Source organism: Theropithecus gelada, chromosome 1 (assembly GCF_003255815.1).
Source record: "Theropithecus gelada isolate Dixy chromosome 1, Tgel_1.0, whole genome shotgun sequence".
In the NCBI taxonomy this organism is placed as follows: Eukaryota; Metazoa; Chordata; class Mammalia; order Primates; family Cercopithecidae; genus Theropithecus; species Theropithecus gelada.
The window spans coordinates 96,082,894-96,094,246 of record NC_037668.1 but is presented as its reverse complement, the minus strand read 5'-3'; the positions used below and the strand labels follow the sequence as shown (position 1 = coordinate 96,094,246).

Below are 11,353 nucleotides of genomic sequence, written 5' to 3'. Positions count from 1 at the left end.
ACTTTTGAAATACAAACTGTGGGCTTGCTTTCACATTCACTTATTCATTCCACCAAAGATTATGGGGCACCTACTAGAGCTAGCATTTTGTTAGGCACCATGGGGGGTACAAAGAACAAAAAAAAACTTGGTCCCTATTCCCCAGGAGTTTACAGCTCAGTGGTGGAGACAAACGCGTACACAAATCCTTACAATAGGAAGTAAAAATGTAAACACAGGATTGTAGGGACTCAGTTCCCAGAGATACTGCATGGAGGTGGTGTGGAAAATTAGTTTTGTTTTTTTTTTAGACTAATTGGTTTTGGATCAGGTTTAAAATTGATGGAGTAGAACATGTTCTCTTTAAGGCAATCACCAGGGTTAAGGCTGTGGAAGCACAGGCGCTGGAGTAACGAACAGTGGTCTGATTTGGCTGGAGCGCCAGGTTCCTCAAGGGGCGCCGTGGGGAATTTAGCTGGTTCTGTGTCCAATAACGAGGCTGGGAACCTGGTAGAAAGAATTCGAGCTGAGACTTTATTCCGCATCTCTGTGTTCTGACTTAGGCATCTATTGGGCCCTTTTAAAAAAATTCTCCTCCTCTTTCCCAAAGAGAGTTCTAGCAGTTGGGGGTGGGGTGGGGACCGTTTCCTCAAGTCAACGCGTAAGTTAAAGGTCTGCAAGGCGGTCCACCGGTGATTTAAATCTCGCACTTCGGAAACCAGAAAAGGAAACCTGTGAGAAGCTGGGCAGGGGGAACTCGCTTAACATCAACAGCAACCCCCAAATGGCACCAGTCCCTGGAGGGACAGGTTGCAGGCCAGGCTCGGGAGCCGGGCGCCAGCACCCGCCAGAGCTCTGAGCCCCGAACTGGTGGGCAAGGGGTAGAGGAAGGAAGAGAGGGAGGGAGGGAGGGAGGGAGGGAGGAAGCGCGAGAGGGAGGGAGGAAGAAAGGGAGGGAGGCGGCGTCATGTGATCCGCTTCCCTGCTCCTTTAAGCGTCCACAGGCGGCGGAGCGGCCACAATCACAGCTCCGGGCATTGGGGGAGCCCGAGCCGGCTGCGCCGGGGGAATCCGTGCGGGCGCCTTCCGTCCCGGTCCCATCCTCGCCGCGCTCCAGCACCTCTGAAGTTTTGCAGCGCCCAGAAAGGAGGCGAGGGAGGAGGGAGTGTGTGAGAGGAGGGAGCAAAAAGCTCACCCTAAAACATTTATTTCAAGGAGAAAAGAAAAAGGGGGGGCGCAAAAATGGCTGGGGCAATTATAGAAAACATGAGCACCAAGAAGCTGTGCATTGTTGGTGGGATTCTGCTCGTGTTCCAAATCATCGCCTTTCTGGTGGGAGGCTTGATTGGTAAGTGCGGAGAGCTGCAAACTTTTCCCCCTTTCTGTCTTTTCGGGCCCCTTCCCTCTTTGCCTCTTGGGCTACTTGTTACAGTATCACTGCCTTGCTTCTATGATCTAATTAGTCCGGCTATTGTGCTTAAGAAAGCAGAGCTCCATGGGGCTCCGTGGGGCACAATCCAGTCTAGTGGCTAAGAGAAAAGGAGGGGAAAAAGTTTTGGCCTAGTTTCAGTATCCACTTGAAAGGCAGGAGGGGGGCGGCGGGGGTGGGAATCTTAAGCATGGCGACGGATCGCGCGAGGAAGCGCTGGGTTACAAAGTTGATTGCTCGCCGCCCCCCCTGCTTTTTCCCGCGTTCCCCCCCTTTTCCTCTCCGGTCCCTTCCAATCAGCTCCGGGAGGGCAACGTAATCGACTTTATTAGGAACAACAGAAGAGTCGGGGAACTGCGCCCGGCGCAAATCCGGAGCTCTGTTACAAGGCTGAGATACTTGCATGGTTGTAAATGCATTTGGTCGTCTTTGCTAGGCGCTGAGGGTTTGCATTTTGGGGTCCCGACCTTCGCGCCCTGCTTTCCCGCCGCACTCCACCCCACGCTCTGCCGTGTACAGGTCCGAATTGTGGGCCGGGCGGTTGGATAGGATGGGGTGGAGTGGGAGGGAGTCCTTGACCAACGCTGCGGGAAGTTGGAGAGGTCGGAGGGGAAAAGCGTATCCGAAAGCTGTTGCTTTTGGCCTCTTGCCCACTCGCGAATATCCCTTCCCCCACTTCTTAGAGCCCCGAGAGCCGGTGACTGTGGATCCCCCCTCCTCCCTTGGCGCTTAGGAGAGCGCCCCCCGCTCCCACCACAGCCCCCCGCAGGTGACAGCTCCCCGGTCCCCCGGCGACAGCGCCGGCTCCGGGAGACCTCCCCTGGCGTGCACCTCCCGGACCTCTCTGAGTCAAACAGGCTTCCGGGTGAAGAAAACCGCCTCACAGACCGTCCGCTCTGAAAACCTCCCTTCCCCTCGCTGTCTCCCCATCTCCATCCATCCTCCCGCCTCTCTGCACACTCGCGCCCCCCGCGCCCCCTCAAGATTTGGGACATCCCGGCACGAACTTCAATGCCAACTTTGCAGCGTGCGCGGACGGGAGGGCCGGTTTCCTTACTTCACGGCTTTGTTAAACTTTGCGGAGTGGAGAGTCCACGGAGGGGCTTTCTCCGCGCGTGCATTTGCGGGCGCCCACGCGATGTGAGGTGCGGGGGAAACGCCCGGGGGCGCGGGCAGCGTCGCTGCCAGAGCTGCACAGGCTTGGGCACCTGAGTCGTGTGCGTGGCGTTTTGTCTCCAGACTTGGGTTTGATGGGAACAAATTATAGGGAGTTTGGTACTATAAATCACGGTAACATCCAAGCCAATTGTCTTAAACAAAGGAGAGTGGGTGAAGCTTCATCAATGAGAGAAATACCTAAAGGAGAGAGTGCTCTTTTCTCTGTGTGCATTTATCCACAAAGCAGAAAGGGGTTCAGAGTTTTCAAACAATCTCATATCCCCAGTGTGGGCCAAACAGCTTCATATTTTTCTTTCTGGAACCCTACCCTCAACACACACACACACACACACACACACACACAGACACACACAGACACACACACACGTTGGCTTTTGTGTTAAGAGCTCCTGTTTGGCTACATGCAATCTCGTTTCCCCGTATTGGATTTTTCGAGGCTCTTAATACCTTCTCTGCTGGGAGCTGAAGGCAGCCTTCCCTGTGCCCTCACAGTGATTATGCAGCGGTTACAATTACACCTCTTGTCTCCCTTGATGAGCAGTTGCAGTTAGATGCCATTGGATCTTGTGTGATTTCAGTGGCAGACCATAATTAAAATTTCTTGCACCTTGTGCTTTCAGAATTAAATTGGCCTATTATCCCTGTCTGACCTTCATCCTCTTTGAGGTTTTTGCACAAGCAGCAAACCATTACACATAGTTTCCTGGTGTTTGTTGGTGTGTTTCTTTTTCTTTTTCTAGGCTGATCTCCTAGCTTTGCAGAGCCCATTATCCATGATGTAGGCTTCCTCGGGCACTTCTGGAACTAGTAGGATTTCTGGGATCCTACCACCAAGGAGAAGCCCTAAGGGCACTCGTGAGTGGCTGGTGGACATTGCAGTGACTATAGGGTCAGAACACTTGTCTGTTCCAAATAGGGTTTGTCTGGAGTAAGTGGTGCCAAAGATTGTTTTTCCTGAAGAATTTGGTTAATGACAACAACCCGTGGCAGGTGCTAACTGTAACTGGATTCCCCTCAATTAATAAACTGCTTTATTCCAATTTCTTTGAAAAATATCTATGTATAACACTTCTTGGAGGAAACTGTGTAAGTTTACTGCTTACCTCCTCTCCCTCAGTTGCAAAGGCTGTGTCTCCAGTTCAGATCAGTTAGCCCATGTTGAACAGTGACTTAGCCTTTCCTCTTTCACTTAAAGAGTAATTGTTTTTGCTCTTAAACAAATCTAAAAATTTGGGTGGGACCCAAATATGAGAAATAAATATCAACAAAATGTAAGTGAAAAATTTTCCCACCAAACTTCCCTAAGCTGGAAAACAGAGGAAACTAAGGAAAGAATAGCAACAAAGTGGGCAAGCGGAAACAGTAGTTGAAGGAACAGTTTGTAGGCTGGAAAGTCAAGGTAAGGTTCAGAAACCTCCTCTGCTCTCTCCAGTGAGAAGAGAACTCCGCCGCCGCTCATTGTTACTGCTACTTAAGAAGTCAGTTGTCCTGGGTGTGAAATGTCTCTCCAATGTATCTGCAGTAGGCCAAGTGAGAAAAAGGAATTCCCCTTTGAACTGGCCAGAATAGATTTTTCTTTTTGATCACTCTTTGCTGATAAAAGTAAACTTACGAAGAGCAACTTAGGAAGAGGAGAATAGAAATGACAAAGCTCTTGTTTGTAAGGGTGTAAGGACCACATACACCACACACACAAATATACAGCACAAAAACAGCCACCCCACCAAACAACAATGACAATCCATGAACCCCAAAAGTGACCAGGCAAGTGAGTTAACTAGCAGGCTTCAGGTTCCTCATTGGTAGATGAAGGAGTTTAAGGTTCCTTTCAGTTCTGAAATTGTGTAACTCTTTCAGTACTTAGAGAATTGTACATGACATTTAAACTGTTGTTTGGTTGTAGCCTTCTAGATTTGATGGAGAAAATTTAAACATTCACTATAAAAGCAAATAGCCCCCAGGGTTTGACTTTGGTTTAGCCAGCTTAAATATTCTCCTATTTCAATGTCCTTCTTACCAAAGAGAACCACATTTTTTTGCTTGCTTTTTTTTTTTTTTTTGGCACCAGTGTCTATAAGCTAAACCTTTAATGGGATTTTGCAAAAAGGCTCTGAAAGCAATATCTTACATAGTAGAGCTTGGGGTATTTATAAATTCACTGATTTATATCATGCTTTTGTAAAAACTTTGAACCACTATGAAACCATATATCTGATACATCTAGTATTCTAAATACATCCTAAATATTTAGAAATTATTTAAAAATGCTAGAGTGCCTGAAGGAAAAGATAAATATTTTTAAAAATATAACTTTATCCTCCTTAAAAATAAGCCTGCAGAAAACTTAAAAATCATTTTCCTTTGATTTCATGTTTGGTGAATTTAACTCCTGAAAAGGCAGTTTTGGGGGTGGTGGAAGCAGGGAGGGAAAGGAGACCATGTAGCCTGAAAAGAGAGTGCAGACTGAAAATCATGAACTTGAATCCCATTATATGCAATTTGCTCAGCCTCAAATTAGTCATGTCTCAGGAATATAATGGTTGAAAAAGCAGGTCACTGTTCTCAGCTCTTCTAAAACTGCTAAGAATATGAAGATCAGAACTGGATTAATAGAAAATTGTTGCACTGTTTTCAGCAAACCCTTAAATGAGAGTATTCCAAACAAAGTATCAACAAATCACCAATTATTATTTCTTTAGAAAAGATCATTATTTCTTCCAAAAGGTAACTTATGTGAGTGGCCTTTTTAAATTTTTAATGCTGAGGATGTAATGTATACTGTATAAGATATAACACACACACATATGTAATCAATTTTCTCAATATTGTGCATGGATTATCTACTTCTTTCAATGATGTAGCCCACAGGATTGTGCTGGTATTAAGTGGAGGCAATTGGTCTTTACTGTGACCCATTTATGAGAGCTTTTGTTTCTGCTGCTGTTTATTTGGAAGTTGCAGAATTTTAAGAAATTAAATTACAGTTATGCCGAGTATATGTGTTTGCACCCCAGTTTATTAGATTTTAAGCTTGTTACATTTAATTTATCTTAATGATACAATAGCTGTAATCCTTCAGTATTTGGGTATCTGGTGAGAATCTTGATAAGTATTAATCAATTGGTTTTTGGTTGATGTTAAGCCATATTTTTCTGTATTTGATTCTGATTTTTATTTTGTAAAATGTTATTGTTTTCGTCTTTGTTAACTGCTAGAAGTATCTAATGTGGTTTGTATGAGTACTGTGCAACCTTACAAATTAATCTTTTTTAAGAGCATGAATTTTTTTAGTAACTGAAATTACAACATTTGCCTTAAAAAAAAAAACTGAACTATTTGGTTCTTGCAGTGTAATCATCCTTGTGCTAACAATCTCTAATTGCTCTTTTTTTTTTTTTTATGAGACAGAGTCTCGTTCTGTCAGCCAGGCTGGAGTGCAGTGGCTCACTGCAACCTCCACCTCCCAGGTTCAAGTGATTCTCCTGCTTCAGCCTCCTGATAGCTGGGATTACAGGTGCCTGCCACCACGCCCAACTAATTTTTGTATTTTTATTGGAGACGGGGTTTCACCAGATTGGCCAGGCTGGCCTCAAACTCCTGGCCTCAGGAGATCCACCCGCCTCGGCCTCCCAAAGTGCTGGGATTACAGGCACTAGACGTCCGGTTCTAACTGCTCTTTCATCTGATTGTTCTTTCAGTATAGCCTGTCTAGACTTCTATTCGAACTTTCCCTTTTCCTGTTATAGTGAGAAACATTTCCTTGAGCTAATAGTGTTATGTGTGGCTTTGTGAGGTTTTCAGGTTCCCTGCCTGAAACCCAGATCGAGACTTAAGGCCTTTCCTTCCTACATGACATTTTACAATAATTTGACCTTAAAATTTTTAAATCCATACAAATTGCAGAAAGATTTCTTACCTTATATTCCTCATAAAGGTGTTTCTATGGAGATTTAGAATTTAGAATTTGTTGAAATTATATAAAGGTCCTTAGTTTAAAGCTCCTGTGTGCTACTTGCCTGATTTGCAAAATATCTATCAGGGTGTGCTGTGTGCTTAGGATGGGGCTACATGCCGACACGGGGTTAGTAAAGAGGAGACGTGGAGCTTGAGTAAACTAGGGGAGCTGTGGGTAGAAAAGAGCCCCTCTTCATCTCAGTTTACAAAAAGATTGCCTAGGATGTAGTTTTCTAACATCAAGATAATTTTCACGTATTTATTGGGAATTCGAGAATGTATGAAATTAGAACCCTACTAATTATACCATCAACTAATTATATTAATATTTCATCTTGAACTAGATATATTAATAAAATGATAAAATGTTTAACATGTACGGAATGTGCAATATGTGCCAAAACCTGTCTAATTTCATCTGTATAAAACCTTGGCAAATTGGTATTTTTGTACCCATTTTACATGTAAGGGAACTGAGGTGCAGAAAGATCTAGTAAAATTGCACAAGATTACCTAGCTACTCGTGGTCAAAGCTGGGATCGAACTCCAGTCAATCAGACATCAGAGCCTAGATTATCAGCTTTAGGTGATCTTCCCACTTTCCCCAAAGCCTTGACTTTTAGACCTGAATAAAAATATGAATGCAGGGAAACATGAGACTAGCACTAAAACTGATTTCTCATTTTTTATAATCAGGTAACATCAAAAGGAAGAAAATATTAAATGTGATGATAAATGAAATGGAGTCCAGCTGTACAGACCCAAACAGTGCCTTGCCAAGGCTGAGGGAGGACATGTCTTGAGAAGTTTGACTATGCCAGCCCAACCAATTCCATTCAAGTTCTAACCAGTCCCCATAATTGTATGAATCATCCAATTGCCTAAAGCAGCCAAGTTTGTTAACCATCAAATGTTTGAGATTCTGCTACTTGTAAGAAGATTACTCAATTTTATTTTCTCTAGTTGGTGATTTTAACATATATGTAGTTATACAGTAAGTCTGGACTTTTTCAAAGGAGAGGAAAGAAAGAATCAGTGAAGGTTGGGGAGGTTTTTAGAGGGTGTGTGTTGGCAGTGATGGTGGAGGAATTGAGAAGAGAGCCTCTTTCTGAAAGTTGAAAATTCTTTTCCCCTACGGAGAATTTTTGTTTATATGCACACCCATGCATAATAATGAGGGCATTTTAAACCAGAGACTCCTACAAACAGCCACCCTGACAGTGGGAATAGGTACATTTTGTTCTTTGGAAAATATGCTAATAGAGTTCTCTCTTCAAAGATTTGCAGCCCTTGATTTTGATAGAGACCCTGAGAGGTAATGGGACACAGGGAGCATCAAGACATGAAATGATCACGACTATTTCATTTAGGTCTTACTTTTTCTCTGAAGGATTGTGACGGTGGCGTAATAAATGTGCCAGCTCTGCACAGTTCTAGAGAAAGTGCCCGCATGGGGATGTGGGAAGGAGAGGAGGAAAGTGGAGAGGAGGAGCTTGAGACATGCCAATTCTCAAACTTAATGATCTCCAACTTTAGTGTTTTCTAACTTTTCTTTTGGTAAAAAGATGAATCTAAAAGGATTGCTAAATTAAAACAATGATGTATAATTTATAATGTAAAAATACTAAATTTCTATAGCCTCTTACTACCACCTCTTCCCCCTGCCCCCCACATTCTACCCCTGACTAAATATTGTAGGGGAGCAAAATCTTGTGGGGGACTATGGAAAGCATTTCACATGTAAAGATTCACTTAATGATCATATCATCCCAAAGAAGCAAATACTTCACTTTGTTCAATTTTCACATGAATCTGAGGCTCATTTAAGAACCTTTTCTGAGGTTGCAGAGATAGTAAATGAGAGGGCTAAGACTCAAGCCCACAGTTCTTGATTGAATCCTAAGCCATATTCTTAAGCTTAATGCCACTTTCCTCCCATTGTCCTTTCCATTTCTATGGGAAACAAAGGGGTGAGTGTGGTGAAACTGATTCTACACAGATTGAGCAGAAGATGAAAGCTCAAGCCCCCACTACCTTTTCTTTTTGCTTCCACCCCTTCCCCAAACTCACATCACAGCACGGTTACTGATCATTGGCCTATTACTTCCTAAACAAGGGATCCCCAACTCCTAAACCTACACCAGCCATTGTAAATATTGACCAGTGTTTCTGGGCCATGCTAGGGAGGACTGAACCTAAGAAAATTACATGCCAACACTCCCCAAAGGAAATTGTTGCATACAGCAGAAGATGGCTGAGAGTTGTAATGGGAAATTTGTTGAGATACTAGGCCCTCTGAATGCCCCCTGGATTTAGCATGCACAGTAGGTCCTGAAGGTAGCTGTTGAAGAAATGGGAGTATAATGAGGATGTGGAATAGGAAGATGGGGGTAGAATATAGACTCAAGAAAAGAAAATGAAGGGCTATGGAAATATATGAGACTATCTTTTCAAGGACACAGCTTGTGCCTGGATTTCCAAAACCTGCTTCCAGTGCCACCCAATCCTCCAAAACTGAGCTAACATTTCTATCTGCTATGCCTATTTAAATCCTGGGCCTTCAAGTTTAATTTTCTGCTCCCCCTTTCTCCTTAGTACTCCATTCTCAAAATATAATCTGGCCAAGAGGTGTTCTTTCTTTCCTGGCCCACAGGAATTACAGGGTCTTCTTAAACATCTGGTTAATTCCCTGGGTTAACTCAGAGGTTTTATCCACAGATACACATTTCCAAGAAAGCAGAGGTAATTGAAAGAAAAGGCCAAGTTATTACATTTGTTTTGGCAAGACATTATGATTTTCCTTTAGAAAGAAGATAATAAGTCTGTAAATGGTTGATTCAGTTTTTCTTCAGACCTAGTTTAATAAGGCCAGGCTCATGAAAGTTGGTTGGAGGCCAGTTAACTGCTGCCTTAGTCCTGGCTGACCCCCTCCCAAAGAGAGAGCTTCTGGTCTCAAAGCAGCGTCATGTAGTGGAGAGAAACTTGGCTACGACTCTGCACACAACCTGTGGCCTCAGTGATCCCAAAAAAGTCATAAAATCTCATTGACTCTCTCTCTCAACTGTGATGTGAAACAGAGCCCTCCTTCCTCATGGGGATTGCTACAAGCATTAAATATCACTAGAATCTACTATCTTGAGGACTTGGCACTTGTTGGAGTGTCTCATTGAGCCAGGCCCATCAGAGATGTGATTTCCAAAGGACTTTGCACTGAAACCATTTGCTTAATCCCAAATCCATCTCTCCTACTTTTCTTTGTCCCTCTCTGTTCTTAGATCTGGGAAAACATACACATGACACTGTTTATTATCCATTCTTTTCCTTCTTTGAGTCACTACCGCTTTGCCCAACACCTACAGATTTGTAGATGGGAATGACCCAAAACCTTACTTGGTTTGGGTTTGAAAGTTCAAGGAGGTCATCCTGCTTTCTAACATTAGTTCCTGTGCTATAACCAAGTATTTCATTATGAACCTCCCCAAATGATAAATATTAATGTTATTGCAGAAAATAACAAATAAGAACACAAGCCCAAACTTCTAAAGCATGCACATTTTACTCCCAAGAGAATCTCTCATGCTTTTACTCAATCCATTACTTCTGCTTTATATACAATGTTAATGAAGCTTGATTATGCCATTTTGTAAGTCTATACTTCTGAGTTGGGATGATTTGCCACCCTCACTGGCAGCACAGACTTGTAGAACTACGGTAACATGAGGACATAGGAAGAGACAAGAAATCGATTAAAAGTCTCTATTCAGAATAAGAATGCCTGGGATTCAGGGGTCTCTGGGATATTAGGCAAGTCATTTCACACATCAGTGGTATCTCCACCCCTGCCCACCCCCTCCCCCCGCACCTTGGCAGCATCAGTACATTCTAGGCCAATATGATACTTGATCCTACCCCAAAGCTGTGTGATTTTGTCACTGTCCATGAGTGCGGCTACTTGGATCCATTGTACCCATACACTTTGGTGGTGTTTGGCCTGAATAGAAGCTGAAGAGCTTGTCGGTATTAAATCATAAGGATGAAAGGGCCTTTGAGACTATCTTGTTCTACCTTAATTTAGAAGGAATTTGAGTTCCAGGAAAGGGACGCCATTCAGTTCATGCAGTTAGAGGCAGAGCCATAGCCACGGCTTGGATGCAGTTTCTAATGCTATTCAGTGCCCCAAAGATACATGTCCTTCAGAGTTTCAGTGTGAAGATCATCTGATTTCTGTCTAAGGCTATCATAGAGTTAATGTGTAGTACATTCCCAACTGGTGCTTCTTATAGCTCGATTGATTTTTCTGTTACTTAAAAATAAAATAGCAATAACTTTGTCATCTCCCCCTTCCCTTTGTATCCTTAATATACTTAGCCAATCCCTTATGGAACAACAGAATTATATGGAATGTTATGCTATGCTATGTGGATTTTAAAGAACACTACAGAATTAAAAAAAACAAACTAAATTCCTTCCTTGCTTGCTGAGGGCGTGGTACATTCCCTTCCTCCTGCTTGGGGAAATGTAAATTTAAAACTCTTTAAAAAACACACACCAAAACCACGCAGTATAGTCATTACTTATCCAATCCAAAGCACAGTCCTTGTGTCTAGTTTTAAGGCTTTATCAGTCTGAGGCTTCCTTGACTAAAAAAATCTATGACTAATTCTTGTGCTTTCGGAGGATGTTTGTGACACGCATAATTCCAAAGTTATAGTGAGCTTGGGGTCAAGTCACATAGCCTTGTATATTTTGGTCGGATTTACATACAAAAGCAGCAACAAAATTCCTCGTTCTTCGTCTCTGCCATTTCTTCAC

General features: G+C 43.2%; 1 protein-coding gene across 3 annotated transcripts in view; it reads left to right on the top strand.

Moving 5' to 3' along the window:
- The first annotated feature begins 919 nt into the window (after positions 1-919).
- Positions 920-11,353, top strand: part of WLS (wntless Wnt ligand secretion mediator) — a 134,329-nt gene continuing 123,895 nt past the window's right edge. For 2 of the 3 annotated variants that reach the window (XM_025377877.1, XM_025377895.1), the window contains exon 1: positions 975-1,327. In XM_025377877.1, the coding sequence (XP_025233662.1) occupies positions 1,222-1,327 (106 nt within the window). In that variant the 5' untranslated portion in view covers positions 975-1,221. Of the gene's footprint in view, positions 1,328-11,353 lie in introns of all 3 variants that reach the window. The other variant, XM_025377888.1, reaches the window with a different exon arrangement.